The sequence below is a fragment of the Vanacampus margaritifer genome, chromosome 7, assembly GCF_051991255.1.
Source record: "Vanacampus margaritifer isolate UIUO_Vmar chromosome 7, RoL_Vmar_1.0, whole genome shotgun sequence".
NCBI classification, from domain to species: Eukaryota; Metazoa; Chordata; class Actinopteri; order Syngnathiformes; family Syngnathidae; genus Vanacampus; species Vanacampus margaritifer.
Window position 1 is genome coordinate 27019402 of NC_135438.1, and position 16035 is coordinate 27035436.

Genomic DNA, 16035 nt, shown 5'->3' on the forward strand with positions numbered 1-16035 from the left:
AAATATTGAGTTTTTTCGAAATACTATTTGATGGGGGCGGGACATTAAATTTTGTGTTTCATATTTTCAAAGACAAGACAAAATGCTTACAAACTCCTCTGCATAAGCTCCAAAAAATACCAAACTTCACAACCATATTAATAGTCACGGCCTAAAGACAGATATATGATAATATTTGGTTGTACATATAGTGCCACCTAGTGGTGACAAAACATTTTTATCTGCTATGGCAAGCCCGTAGAACGGATCCAGTTAAAAAATGGTCAGAAAAGCCTTAAGATGTTGATCATGCCTATATTACCAAGTGGGCCAGATCGGTAATAATGATTAAATGGTATGGAACTTAACTCTTTGACTGCCAGACGTTTTCAGAAAAGGGATGCTGTCAGTGCCAGCCGATTTAAGCATTTTGACTGATCTGTAAAGGTCCACAGAAAATTTTGTGTTTGGACTATGAAAACACACATACTACCAAATGAAAGATTGAACTCTCATCTTTCATCAGAAAAAAAGTTTGTTTCTACCTTATTCCGTTTTTCAGTAATCAACCATAGAAAATGGTTAGTTTCACCCAAATGCTCTGCTTTGAAACAAAATACGGAGAAATCAAGCTTTTTGTGAAACGATATTTCATGCACTCTAGTGAATTTGACACCTTTTTTTTTCCATGAATGATGCCACAAACACCTAAACAGTGCTTTACTTCTGTAAAACACTACCACCAACAATGAAAAAGTGTTTTTTGATAGCAAAATACATTTATTTACGTTCAACAGTGTAACAATTTGGCAAACTATTTACAAATGTGTGCAACCGTGGTACTATTTACAATTGTGTGGATGTTTCAAATACAGTTTTTCTTTTTGTAACACTCCCCTGCGTGCAAGGGGACGCAGCAGGATTTGCACAACAGATTAGTTTCACTGCGATGGCCCCTTCGTGTGCAGACGCTACACTTTCTTGCTGGCCTTTTTTTCCGGGGAATAGCAAGTATATACTGCAGTGTGTGTTTGGCCATGTTGCCATCAAGTCTACTATCAGGATCATGATACGGTGACGTTACGGTGGTGTTACGTCTGGCTTCCTCATTGTCCTTCACTTCCTATACCGGGTGGTTGATCCATCTTATCCGCTCCATTCATGGTGGCATCGTAGTCCATAACCAGTGTCTTCTTCGTGATCAGACTGTACCCACCCACTCCTCCGATGAATATGCATTGGACTCGGGGCACTCTTCGTCGTCCGATTGAACGTCCGCCTGAGCAGAAGTGCTCGGTGTGCTCCGCGTTTTCCGGCGTTAGCATCGCTAGCCGGTGAGGCTTTATGACGTGATCATAGCCGCCGCGTCAACGCTTCCAACTTCGGCGTCAACGCTTCCAACTTCGGCGTCAACCTCGGAGTCACCATCATCATCATCGTCGTCATCAATGTGCTCTTTAGCATTGGACGATGCTTTTCGTCTTTGAAAAAATGCCCAAGCGTGAGCTGCTTGCAACCGGTCGCCATTTTGGCTTCCTCAGCCATTGTCCCCTCAACACTCTAGCTCCGCCTCACGTTTTCTACTGACGCCTACCCAATCTTGTCCAAAGAGAGTCATCGCTGCCATCTAGGGGCCAAAAATAGGCATTATACTAACTAGATCAGCTTGATACTTTCAGCACAGCTGGCCAAGGCTTTCTTTCCTCCACCCGTTTCCCCCCAAAAAAAAAAAACTTGGTGAACGTCTTTTAACTCTTTCACTGCCATTGACGTTTATAGACGTCAAGTAAAAACCTACGGAGCACTGCAAATGACGTCTAAAGACGTCATTCAATGATTTTATTTTTATTTTTTTTAAACGGGTAGAGGAAACCCTTCCGCATGTCTGGTGAAAGTTTCCAGCCTGTCTGTTGTGCCTAATGACTATTTTTGGCCCCTAGAGGGCAGGGATGACTCTCTTTTGACAAGATCGGGTGGGCGTCAGTAGTATAAAAGGCCAGGCGGGGCTAGAGCGTCGAGGAGTAGACGAGAATTGAGGAGAGACGAAAAATGGCGACCGACGGTAAGAAGCAGCTCACGCTTGATAAATTTTTTGGAAAAGGAGAAGCATCAACCAGTGCTAAAGTGCACCTTTATGACGACCGCGATGATGATGGTGATAAGGAGGTTGACACCGAAGCTGAAGCGTTGACGCGGCGGCAGCTTCGTTCACGTCCTAAGGCCTCAGAGGCTAGCGGTGCTAGCGCCGGAAAACGTCGTGCACGACCGAGCACTTCTGCACGCGAGGACGTTAAATCCGACGAAGGTGATGATGATGGCGACAATGAGGTTGATGCCGAAGTTGTAGCGTTGACGCGGCGGCAGCTTCGACCACGTTTTAAGGCCTCGGAGGCTAGCGGTGCTAGCGCCGGAAAACGTGGTGCACGACCGAGCACTTCTCCGCACGAGGACGTTCAATCGAACGACGACGAAGAGTATCCTGAGTCCGATGGATATTCTTTGGAGGAGTGGGTACAGTCTGACCACGGAGAAAGTGATTCGGACAGTATTTCATCCGCAGAAGACGTCGAAGGTAAACACAAACTTGCTATGAGATACTTTTCCAGCACGCTGCTAGCACCTCGTGTAACGTGAATGTGCATTCATAGATCGTGGATCGTGCTCACAGAGACGTCCCACTGCAAAGACGACAAAGAGAGGTATAAAAAAAAGTGTTTTCAATACACCGCAACAACAAAAGAAAACGCTCTTTCGATATTATTGTAATTGTATATATTTCTTTCAACTGCAGCTCAGAGTGACGCTCCTCAGAGTGAGCAGAATAAAGGTCCATCAACCAGTGGATCCAAGAAAAAACGTAAATATATATATTTATATATATATATTGCATCACACTGATCTCAAATGAATATTATATGATATCGAAATGTATATTTGCAGATCCCAAAAAATCTGGCTGGCATGAAGCAGGCTGGCAGCCAAACGCATTCCCCTTTACTGCGGAGCCAGGACCGAGAGGTGCCGCAGCAGAGCTGAATTCAACCCGGCCAGTTGACTTCCTGCAGCTCTTCAGCACAGACGAACTTCTGCAGCACATTGCTGATCAGACAAACTTATTTGCACGTCAGTCAATGCAAAAACGGGCTGAAAGTCTGCCACACTGCAGGAGTCGTGCTTGGAAGCCAGTGTCTGTGTCTGAGCTCAAAACGTTTTTTGCACTCCAATTCCTTACTGGGTATATAAACAAGCCCAGTATCGAAATGTATTGGACTCAGGACGAAATAGAGACAACACCATTCTTCAGTCGCGCGATGCCTCGAAACCGCTTCCAGCTCATCTGGAGTTTCCTGCACTTCAACGACAACGAGACACACAGTTCAGACGACAAACTATTTAAAATTCGTCCTGTGTTCAATCATGTTGTAAGCAAGTTCAAGGAACTGTTTCAACCGGGCAGGAATATCTGTATTGATGAGGGAATGATGAGTTTCCAGGGACGTCTTAGGTTCAAGGTGTACAACCCCCAAAAGCCGGTCAAATATGGGATCAAATCATACATTTTTTGTGACTCCCAAACCGGCTATTGTTTCAATATGGAACCCTATGTTGGCATTAGTTGTTCTCTCCCTGATACAGTGTTCAACTTACTGGATCGTCTGCCAGGAAATGGGTACACACTATTCATGGACAATTTTTACAACTCTATTGCTTTGTGTGAACGTCTCCTGGCAAACCAATGTTTGTGGAACGCTGAGGAAGAACAGGGGTGAACCCAGTGAGATAACGTGCCTAACCAACACTGGCCTTGGGGTGGGGGGGAAACTGGTAAGGCACAACACAAATGTTTTGATTGTGGCATGGCAGGACAAACGTTTGTTGAGGATGGTGACAACGTTTCATAAAGATGAAATGCGGACAGTGTAGGTGTGACGGAAGGCACAAAAAAAAAAAAAAATTTGTGTTGTGGACTACAATTCCAAGATGAATGGAGTGGACAAGATGGATCAAAACATCTCGTACCACCCATTCACACGGAAAACGTTGAAGTGGCACAAAAAGTTTGTTGCCTATCTTTTCCAAATATGCATGTTCAATGCTTACATCTTGTACAAAAAAAAAAATCCTGGGACGAGTCAACCTTTTTTGGAGTTCATCCAGCAGGTGGTGAGAGGGTGGCTGTTGCCACAAGACCAGGAGGAAGTTGGGATGGAAGAGCATGAGGAAGCCAGACAAAATACCAGGTCACCGTATTTTGATCCTGAAAGCCGACTTGATGGTAACATGGCCAAACACAAGCTGGAACACATGCCTGCTACTTCCCGGAAAAAAAAGCCAGCAAGAAGGTGTCGGGTCTGCATGCGAAGGGGCATTCGCAGTGAGACAAAACTGTGGTGCAAATCTTGCAGTGTCCCCTTGCACTCAGGCGAGTGTTACACTGTTTACCACACAAAAGTAAAATTTATGTAGTTCAAACATCCACACAATTGTAAATAATCACACATGCACAGTTGTAAACCTTTGTAAATAGTTTGTCAAATTGTTACTGTTTTCTATGTAAATAAACTGTTCTTTTGCTATAAAAAAAGACTTTTTCATTGTTGGTGGTACTGTTTTACAGAAGTAAAGCACTATTTAGGTGTTTGTGGCATCATTCATGGACAAAAAGAAGTGTACAATTCACTGGAGTGGATGAAATAACATCGTTTCACAAAAAGCTGTTTTTCTCCGCTTTTTGTTTCAAAACAGAGAATTTCGGTGAAAGTTACCATTTTCTATTGTTGATTACTGAAGAACGGAATAAGCTAGAAACAAACTTTTTTTTCTGATGAAAGATGAGAGTCCAATCTTTTATTTGGTAGTGTGTGTGTTTCCATAGTCCAAACACAACATTTTCTGTGGACCTTGAAAGATCACTCAAAATGCTTAAATCGGCTGGCAGTGGGGACAACCCGTTTCTGAAAACGTCTGGCAGTGAAAGAGTTAACGTCTTTGGCGCTCCTCCGTAGGTTTATACTAAACGTTATTTAACGTTTTTGGCAGTCAAAGAGTTAAAAACAATTGTCGTCAATTATACGCAGATTTTCGATACGTGGCCCTACATTATGGAGCTCAACTGTAATCATATTGTTCCAAAAAATAACACAAATGCAAATGGAACGTGGCAACACTTTGCCTGTATGAGTTCCGGACGTGTTTAATCTACCTGTTTGCATAGACACTGTACCCAGAATGCATTGTGTGGCGCAGTTCATTAAGTTATAAGGATGTTAATCCTTATCATATGTTTATGTTACCAGTAATTGAATTTGTGTCTTATTCAACACGTTTATGTCGGTCTATGATTTAAAAAAATAAATAAAATTAAACAAACTGTAACTTTAGGTTGTGTGTAAAATACTGACATCCAGGACGCTTCTGTGTACAAGTTGCATTGCTCATCTGAGGACTGCTTGTGAAATTACGAATTTATATGTATTCATTGTGGCCAGCTGATTCATTTGTCTGACATTACAATTTTTTTTTTTTTACTTTACAAAATTGTCTCACGGGTTGAATTAAACCCCTCGGCGGGCCTAATCCGGCCCGTGGGCCGTATGTTTGACACAACTCGTTTAGACTTTCACGTTGAAACGGTAACTTTGTGATTTTTCGTGAATACTATTGCTGTGGCAACACATTGTTCGTCAAAAACAAAAACAAAAACAAAAAAATTATTTGGAGGGTCTTAACATGGACGGAAACTCATTAAACTGCACACTCATCACACTTGTCTTAAAAAAAATTTTTTTAATCCGTATGTAAAGATTTATTGTGCCAATCAAATATGCTTGTACCCCAACGTGCAAGTACCCCAAAGTGCCCCGGGCAGCGAGGCACTCATAATATTTTCAATTTAACTAACTAACTAACTAACAAAGTTATGGGGCAAACAATTAGCTATATAAACAAAACATTCTAGCTAGCCACACAAGTAAAAATAGAATGAAAATATGTATTTGTTGGACAAAATTAATATTTTTTTCAGGTCATACCACATGATGTTAAATATGACTACTACATACCAGTTACTATATTTTTACATAGTTGTGAGATTGTACAAGCCTGCTCCTATGTGTAATGACTGTTTTGTGGATGATACAAACTCATTATAATTATTATTATTTATGTATTATTATTATTATTATTATTATTATTATCTATTATTTGAACCGCTTATCCTCACAAGGGTTTCGGGTGTGCTGGAGCCTATCCAAGCTGAATTTCACTCGTGGTGAAATAAGTTTTGCTGATGTAGTGTCTTATTAGTCCAGTAGAGGGCCTCATTATTACACTTGTTGCAGAGCCATAGAGCTTTTGGCCAACTCTGTTTCAAGCAGGGTAACAAGATTTGTCATGTGACCAGCAGTTGACCAATCAGCATGATTGGTCAACTGCTGGTCACATGACATATGGCTGATAACAGATAACATATAACAGAGCACAATATGATAAGATGCATGTTTGAGAAGGGGCAGAAAGAAGCTAAACTTATCAAGTTAGACTCCCCTTTACATAATTTAAAATCTGAATCCATAAAGACATACACAAGTATTTCATTGCATTTTAGAATATTAAAATAGTTTAAGGACAAACCTCTTTATGAAGGAAAATAGTAAAAGGATCAACATGAATCCTTAAAGCTTCTGGAGCTTCATTCTTCATAATATGTGTCTCGCTGCACAAAGCTGAGAACGTGTTGTGGGGGCAAAATATTAACTTTAACCATAAAGCACTGATAACAAGACAAAAATGTACTTAAACAGTCAAATGTATTAGTTAATTTTCTAGTTTGTTTTTCTTTTTTTAAATAAAGTTACAAAAGGTCATGTTTGTAACAAGGACAAAATGTAGATGTTAAAATAAAAACATCTTTTGGTTATCAAATGAGTCATTTTTGTTTTAATTGAACTGAATAGAAAATCGTGAACTGAAATTCAAATCAATCGAACTTGAGTGAATCATTACATCCCTACCATGAATAATTGATGGCCAGAGAAATACATTTGGAATAAAAATCTTCACACACAAAAAAGTGTTTTCCATGACAAACGCTGGGAAAATGTGAGGAAAGTGTTTATTGGGTGGAAAAAGCGCAAATCTGCAGCGGCCAAAGCGCGAGTATACAGGTGTCCACTTCACTGATTTAACATTCAAGTAAATTGAGATACAAGCTTGGCCACCTAACAAATTAAACTCACAAGTCAAGTTATTTGAATAGTTTAGCACTGACCTCTGACTCAGCTTCTGCTTTTTTGCCCTCTGTCTTTAGTCTGGAGAAGAATGATTCTTGAGACACCTGGCCAACTATTCCATCTGTGCAAGAAAAAAAAAAGTAGATTTTTTTTTTAAAGAAATAATTACAAATAAATACATTGTATGCATTTTTTTTTATCTACTGAGCCGAGCCTGTTGTAGAGATCCAATTGAAAATTCATCAGAAAAGCCTTATGCATCAGATTAATACAGCACATCTGGACACTCAAGGACACTTCACAATGGATAGATTATTCATGTGCTCACACATTCACACTCTGGTGGCAGTAAACTACATATAATGTAGCCACAGCTGACCTGGGGCAGACTGATGAAAGTGTGGGTGCCATGTGCGCCTACGGCCCCTCTGAATACCACCATTCCTGGCTCAAATTGAGGTAGAGGTGGTACTACCAGGTATACTGTAGGTGCAGATACCAGTCTCATTTTAAGGTATTCCGTTTCACGATGAAGAACTAGAATTTAGAAATAATAGAAATAAAAAAATGCCATTATTTTCATGCAATTTTAAGGATAAATAATAATATATTGGAGTATTTAGGTCTTTCTTTAAATTCATCTGTCATTTTGGGGTAGGGAATTGTATCTACTAGTGGTATAAGTATTTGGTAACAGTATTGGTGACTGCTCAATAGTTGAATATGTACCGGTCGGAAACAAATTGGTATCGAACATCCCTAATCCTGACCATACACTATGACGTGCATGTATTCTGTAAATTCAACTGACTTACTTTCTTTTACAGGTAACATACTTTAAGTTAAGAGTTCCAATAAGAATATGACTACAGACGCTCCCCTACTTACGAACATTCGAGTTGCGAACAACGGTACATACGAACATTTCTGCGCGTACAGTATGTCGAAAAATGTTTGGAAAGAAATGCTGTAAGTTAGATTTTGTATTGCGCGTAGTGCTTCTTTCCACCGCTAATACCGACGATTGGCGCTGTGAGAGCTCATTGGAGGCTGAGCAACGTGGCGAGGAGGAGGAGGAAGAAATGCCGGTCCCCATGAAGCAGGAAATAACTTTTGAAGCCGATTCCAGCGACGACGAAGAATCTCTCATGATATAAAATCCTCCTCTTCCTCCTCTTCCTCCTCCTCCATCATCTCCTTAAGCATCCAGTACATCTTCCAAAAGTAAGTTAAACTTCATTTTATTTATCTTTACGTACATGTACATACTGTGTGTGTGTGTCTCGCTCTCTCTCTCTCTAACATACGTAGTACAGTACAGTACTGTACGTATTCTCTCCATTTTATTAAGTTTTTTTCAGTACAAACCAATGCAGGTTACTTGTACAAGCCTTAAACATACTTATATAAACCTTCAATATACTTATATAGGTTTTAAACATAAATTATAATACAAAATATAGCACTGAAGCAACTTACGAACAAATTCACCTTACGAACGATCGTCCGGAACGTAACTCGTTCGTAAGGTGGGGAGCGTCTGTATTATCATGTTAAAGCATCTTCATTAAAAATGGTTCTGCCATAAAATTTCAGGAGTGGCAGTGCAGTCTCGGCCACTGTTTTTGCCAGGATTCAAAATATGAATTTCCATTGCATGATGTGGCGAGTCACAACCAGGCACCTGCCGGCCGGCCAGCATCATGACTGCACTAAATATATATAGACTACAAACATTATGCATTTTACAACATTAAACCTTATTTACAATTTCATATAAACCACCACGGATGAAATATTGCTGTCATGATTTCGCGAGCGCAGATTCATTCTGAATGGAGAAGCCGCCATTCCTGAAGTTGAAGCTATGACCATGGGCCGGGGAAGTGACGAAGCTCCGGGGCACAACTGGCTGGAGCTCTCATTAAGTGGATGGCCCGACTGCGACCCGGCAGCTGTATGCGCCCGTGAATAATAATAAAAAAAAAACTACAATCATTAAACATGTATTCACTAGGACATATTAAATTGTAAATGTAGTTCAGTGTTGTGATTATGTTTATTGTATATAGTGTATTTTCATGATTTTGCGACAGTTGCAGGGCGCCTCTGATTCGCTTGAAACCAGGAAATGAGCTTGTGCAATGGAGCTGCTCCGTGATCTGTTTCTTCTTCGGTAGTTGCTTCAGGTCTTTCCGGCGCACTGCTGTTGATATAGCGCCAACATAGTGGCACAATTCTGCAACTGCAGTTAAAATACGTTGCTGCCGTGCTCAGTTAACACAGCTGGAGCGCTGTGTTGAGCAATATCAGTCGCTCTGGTTGGAGGTGGCACAAAAATTAGCTGTAGGCGGTCGCCTCCGAATTTTGAATGCAGGAAAAACCCTGAATAGTCCATGTTTAATCATCTTCCCACCAGTGACTCCTCCCCAGCCATTTCAAACAGCTCCTCCGACGGAACACCAAGGCGTTCCCAGGCCAGCCGAGAGACATAGTTTCTCCAGAGTGTCCTAGGTCGTTCTCGGGGATTCACGCCGGTGGGACATGCCCTGAACACCTCTCCAGGGAGGCGTCCAGGAGGCATCTGAACTAGATGCGAGAGCCACCTCAACTGAGATTGAGAGGAACCTCAATGTGGAGGAGTAGCGGCTCGACACCGAGTCCCTCCTGGATGACCGAGCTTCTCACCCTATCTCGAAGGCGGAGTGAGGCTACCCTCTGATCCACCGGGGTAAACCCCAACGTACAGGTGCCTAGCTGGGGGGCAATAAGTATGCCCACACATGCTCTGCGCCTCTCACCGTGGGCAACTCCAGAGTGGAAGAGAGTCCAATCCCTCTCGAGACGATTGGTACCAGAACTCAAGCTGTGTGGTGGTGAGTCCAACTTTATCGAGTCGGAACTTCTCGGCCTCACACACCAGCTTGGGCTCCTTTTGTGCCAGAGAGGTGATATTCCATGTCCCCGGAGCTAGCTTCAGTAGCCGGGGGTCGGACTGCCACGGTCGCCGCCTTTGGCTGCTGCTCAGTTCATTGCGCACCCGACCCCTTTGGCCCCTCCCACAGGTGGTGAGCCCATGGGAAGGGGGACCCACGTTGCCTTTTCGGGCTGTGCCCGGCCAGGCCCCATGAGTATAGGCCCGGCCACCAGATACATGCCCTTGAGCCCCGCGTCCAGACTGGGGCCCCGGTCACCCGCGTCCGGGCAAGGGAAACCGCAATCCAAAATTGACGTTCATCATAGGGGTCTTTTTGAGCCATGCTTTGTCTGGTCCCTTACCTAGGACGTGTTTGCAATGGGTGACCCTACCAGGGACATGAAGCCTCAGACAAAATAGCTCCTAGGCTCATTGGGACACGCAAACCCCTCCACTACGATAAGGTGATGACTCACGGAGGAGTTAACTGAATAATATTTTTAAAACTCTAATGAATTTAAATCTGAAAGTTAACGCTTTAATTTAAGAAAAACACAGAAGCAGAAGTAGAACAATTTGATTAATTGTCAACAGTGAAAATTGTACGATTTATTAGTTAATTTTTAATCGTAGTGCTGTCAGGCGGTTAAACTTTTTTATCCAATTAATTACAGGATTTGTAATTATTTAATCTATTTTAATCTCATATCTGCTAAAGGTCCCTAAATAAAGAATTTGAATTCTAGGACATTACGGAAAATTCTTTTTACGCAAAGTACAAATCACTCAGTTCTTGTCAACACTCCCGTCTTTGCTCTTATTATAAATGAACTTGCTGTTCAAAGGTCCAAGTAAGCTTGCCTCACTCTCCTGTGTCGCACTTGCGTCCATGTCTGTTGTGACCCTGCTTTTAACTAATGGCGCAGGAAGGAAGTAACGTACCACTGCAGCCTACGGTCAATAAATGGGCCAAATTTCAAATGCTTGCGTGGATTTCACTTCACATTCATGGAACCTGACTAAATTAATCCACAGGCACCATTAGCATCCATAAGATAAGGGTCTTTGTTGAGTTGGCCAAAAGGGCAGCCAACTACCCTATTGGTATTGAAATGACAAAAGCCAAATGACTACTATTTAGTTAACTAGCCATTAGAAATTACAAAATCCCAATTGGAGCCCTGCGGGGCTCTCTCCCATCTGGCACAAGCCCAACTTTCAACTTAACAATCAGTAGTTTCATTCAGGTGTGTGGGAGCAGAAAGGAATTACACACTTTCACCATCTTTTCTCAATTAATATGTTAATGTCATATACAAACTTGCTCCAAAAATAAAAAAATTAAAGTTTTTACATTATCTGCAAGTCAAAAATATGGTTACGAAACAAATTCCAACACTTCGGGGTAAGGCTCCAACCGCCTGTTTTACCTAAAGATATTGCAAAGCTTTCTCCGACAACAACAAAAAACTCAAAAAAATATGTTCCTTTCGTACACAGATAAAATGTACCCATCTCGAAATGGGAGACAGACCTGTCTATAGCGCTGGAATCTGATTTTTGGATTCATATTTGTGAAAACGTATTCAAAATGACAAAACACACAAGTTTACAACTTATCCAATATAAAATCCTTCGTAGAACACACATTACTCAATACAAATCTGTCTCTACTGTTCTCAAAACACTGCCGACTAGGGCTGTGCAGATTGATCCAAATATCGATAGAATTGATACTAACGTAGCGCTAGTATCAATATTTTACATAAATTTATTTATTTTGGTTTGTCATGGGCCCGTCACGCAATCCTTTTGTAGCACACGCGCATGTGCCGGCCAGCCAATGACAGCGGTGGGCGCCACTGGTGGTAACAAATACGAAATTATTTTTACAGTGAATGACATAATATGACAATGCATGACATGAATTACGCTTCGTTTGAGCTTTTCCAACTACTAGTTGAGCTAGGTATTAGTGTAGCCCATTAAGCACAACATGTAAGTATTGTTTATTTAATGTAACTAGACTAGAGGAACTTCGGCTGACTTTTGGGTGCAGAAGAGTGACAGGAACTAAGTATAGGAAGATTATTACTACTTTACAAATTTAAATAACAGCCCTGGTATGTTTCCGTTGAGGATATTATATTATGGCATATTTATGAAAGAGGAAGTCTAATTTGCACAACCAAAAAAAAATACAGTGATTTAACTCTTTGACTGCCAGACGTTTTCAGAAAAAAGGATGCCGTGGGTGCCAGCCGATTTAAGCATTTTGACTGATCTTTCAAGGTCCACAGAAAATTTTGTGTTTGGACTATGGAAACACACATACATCATCTTTCATCAGAAAAAAAAAGTTTGCTTCTACCTTATTCCGTTTTTCAGTTATCAACAATAGAAAATGGTTAGTTTCACCCAAATGCTCTGTTTTGAAACAAAATACGGAGAAATCAAGCTTTTTGTGAAATGATATTATTTCATGCACTCTAGTGAATTTGACACCTTTTTTTTTCCATGAATGATGCCACAAACACCTAAACAGTGCTTTATTTCTGTAAAACACTACCACCAACAATGAAAAAGTGTTTTTTGATAGCAAAATATGTTTATTTACATTCAACAGTGCAACAATTTGACAAAACTATTTGGCAAACTATTTACAAACAACCGTGGTACTATTTGCAATTGTGTGGATGTTTCAAATACAGTTTTTCTTTTTGTAACAGTCCCCTGCGTGCAAGGGGACGCAGCAGGATTTGCACAACAGATTAGTTTCACTGCGATTGCTCCTTCACGTGCAGACGCTACACTTTCTTGATGGCTTTTTTTTCCAGGGAATAGCAAGTATATACTGCAGTGTGTGTTTGGCCATGTTCCATCAAGTCTACTATCAGGATCATGATACGGTGACGTTACGGTGGTGTTACGTCTGGCTTCCGCATGTCCTTCAGTTCCTATACCGGGTGGTAAGAGATGTTCTGATCCATCTTATCCGCTCCATTCATGGTGGCATCGTAGTCCATAACCAGTGTCTTCTCCGTGATCAGACTATACCCACTCCTCTGATGAATATGCATTGGACTCGGGGCACTCTTCGTCGTCCGATTGAACGTCCGCCTGAGCAGAAGTGCTCGGTGTGCTCCGCGTTTTCCGGCGTTATCATCGCTAGCCGGTGAGGCTTTATGACGTGATCATAGCCGCCGCGTCAACGCTTCCAACTTCGGCATCAACCTCGGAGTCACCATCATCATCATCGTCGTCATCAATGTGCTCTTTAGCACTGGTTGATGCTTCTCTTCTTTGAAAAAAACGATCAAGCGTGAGCTGCTTGCCACTGGTCGCCATTTTCGCTTTCTCAGCCATTGTCCCCTCAACACTCTAGCTCCGCCTCACCTCTTCTTCTACTGACGCCTACCCGATCTTGTCCAAAGAGAGTTATCGCTGCCATCTAGGGGCCAAAAATAGTCATTATACTAACTAGATCTGCTTGATACTTTCAGCACAGCTGGCCAAGGCTTTCCTCCACCCGTTTCCCCAAAAAAAAAAAAAAAACTTGGTGAACGTCTTTTAACTCTTTCACTGCCACTGACGTTTAAAGACGTCAAGTAAAAACCTACGGAGCGCTGCCAATGACGTCAAAAGACATCATCCAATTTATTTTTATTTATTTTTTGAAACGGGTAGAGGGAACCCTTCTGCATCTTTGGTGAAAGTTTCCAGTTTGTCTGTTGTGCCTACTGACTATTTTTGGCCCCTAGAGGGCAGCGATGACTCTCTTTTGACAAGATCGGGTGGGCGTCAGTAGTATAAAAGGCCAGGCGGGGCTAGAGCGTCGAGGAGTAGATGAGAATTGAGGAGGAAGGAAAAATGGCGTCCAGTGGTAAGAAGCAGCTCACGCTTGATCGGTTTTTTGAAAAAGGAGAAGCATCAACCAGTGCTTAAGTGCACCTTTATGACGACGGTGATGATGATGGTGACAAGGAGGTTGACGCCGAAGCTGCAGTGTTGACGCGGCGGCAGCTTCGATCATGTCCTAAGGCCTCAGAGGCTAGCGGTGCTAGCGCCGGAAAACGTCGTGCACGACCGAGCACTTCTGCACGCGAGGACGTTAAATCTGACGAAGGTGATGATGATGGTGACAACGAGGTTGATGCCGAAGTTGCAGCGTTGACGCGGCGGCAGCTTCGACCACGTTTTAAGGCCCCGGAGGCTAGCGGCGCTAGCGCCGGAAAACGTGGTGCACTTCTCCGCACGAGGACGTTGATTCGGACGACGACGAAGAGTATCCTGAGTCCGATGGATATTCTTCGGAGGAGTGGGTACAATCTGACCACGGAGAAAGTGATTCGGACAGTATTTTATCCGGAGAAGACGTCGAAGGTAAGCACAAACTTGCTATGAGATACTTTTCAGGCACGCTGCTAGCACCTCGTGTAACGTGAATGTGCAATTCATAGATCGTGGATCATGCTCACAGCGACGTCCCACTGCAAAGACGACAAAGAGAGGTATAAAAAAAAGTGTTTTCAATACACCGCAACAACAAAAGAAAACGGTCTTTCGATATTATTGTAATTGTATATATTTCTTTCAGCTGCAGCTCAGAGTGACGCTCCTCAGAGTGACGTTCCTCAGAGTGACGCTCCTCAGAGTGAGCAGAATAAAGGTCCATCAACCAGTGGATCCAAGAAAAAACGTAAATATATATTTATATATATATATATATTGCATCACACTGATCTAAAATGAATATTATATGATGTTGAAATGTATATTTGCAGATCCCAAAAAATCTGGCTGGCATGAAGCAGGCTGGCAGCCAAACGCATTCCCCTTTACTGCGGAGCCAGGACCGAGAGGTGCCGCAGCAGAGCTGAATTCGACCCGGCCAGTTGACTTCCTGCAGCTCTTCAGCACAGACGAACTTCTGCAGCACATTGCTGATCAGACAAACTTATTTGCACGTCAGTCAATGCAAAAACGGGCTGAAAGTCTGCCACACTGCAGGAGTCGTGCTTGGAAGCCAGTGTCTGTGTCTGAGCTCAAAACGTTTTTTGCACTCCAATTCCTTACTGGGTATATAAACAAGCCCAGTATCGAAATGTATTGGACTCAGGACGAAATAGAGACGACACCATTCTTCAGTCGCGCGATGCCTCGAAACCGCGTCCAGCTCATCTGGAGTTTCCTGCACTTCAACGACAACGAGACACACAGTTCAGACGACAAACTATTTAAAATTCGTCCTGTGTTCAATCACGTTGTAAGTAAGTTCAAGGAACTGTTTCAACCGGGCAGGAATATCTGTATTGATGAGGGAATGATGAGATTTCAGGGACGTCTTTCTTTCAAGGTGTACAACCCCCAAAAGCCGATCAAATATGGGATCAAATCGTTTTGTGTGACTCCCAAACCGGCTATTGTTTTAATATGCAACCCTATGTTGGCATTAGTTGTTCTCTCCCTGATACAGTGTTCAACTTACTGGATCGTCTGCCAGGAAATGGGTACACACTATTCATGGACAATTTTTAGAACTCTATTGCTTTGTGTGAACGTCTCCTGGCAGCACGTACCAATGTTTGTGGAACGCTGAGGAAGAACAGGGGTGAACCCAGTGAGATAACATGCCTAACCAACACTGGCCTTGGGGTGGGGGGGAAACTGGTAAGGCACAACACAAATGTTTTGATTGTGGCATGGCAGGACAAACGTCTGTTGAGGATGGTGACAACTTTTCATGAAGATGAAATGCGGACAGTGGAGGTGTGGCGGAAGGCACAAAAAAAAAAGTGCCTTTCCAAAAACCAATATGTGTTGTGGACTACAATTCCAAGATGAATGGAGTTGACAAGATGGATCAAAACATCTCGTACCACCCATTCACACGGAAAACGTTGAAGT

General features: G+C 42.3%; 1 protein-coding gene across 5 annotated transcripts in view; it reads right to left on the reverse strand.

Annotated features, from left to right (window-relative positions):
- The window catches only part of LOC144055726 (vacuolar protein sorting-associated protein 37C-like), a 73705-nt gene that overhangs the window by 26719 nt on the left and 30951 nt on the right, over positions 1-16035 (reverse strand). Inside the window, exons 4-5 of one of the 5 annotated variants that reach the window (XR_013294924.1) lie at positions 7591-7748; positions 7250-7332 (exon numbers count right to left, since the gene is read on the reverse strand). Coding sequence is in view for 4 of the 5 variants with exons in the window: in XM_077571981.1 (XP_077428107.1) it covers positions 2622-2657; positions 7250-7332 (119 nt within the window). In the remaining variant the exon portion in view is untranslated. Of the gene's footprint in view, positions 1-2187; positions 2658-6638; positions 6705-7249; positions 7333-7590; positions 7749-14110; positions 14619-16035 lie in introns of those variants that run through there. The other 4 variants (XM_077571981.1, XM_077571982.1, XM_077571980.1 and 1 more) reach the window with 4 other exon arrangements.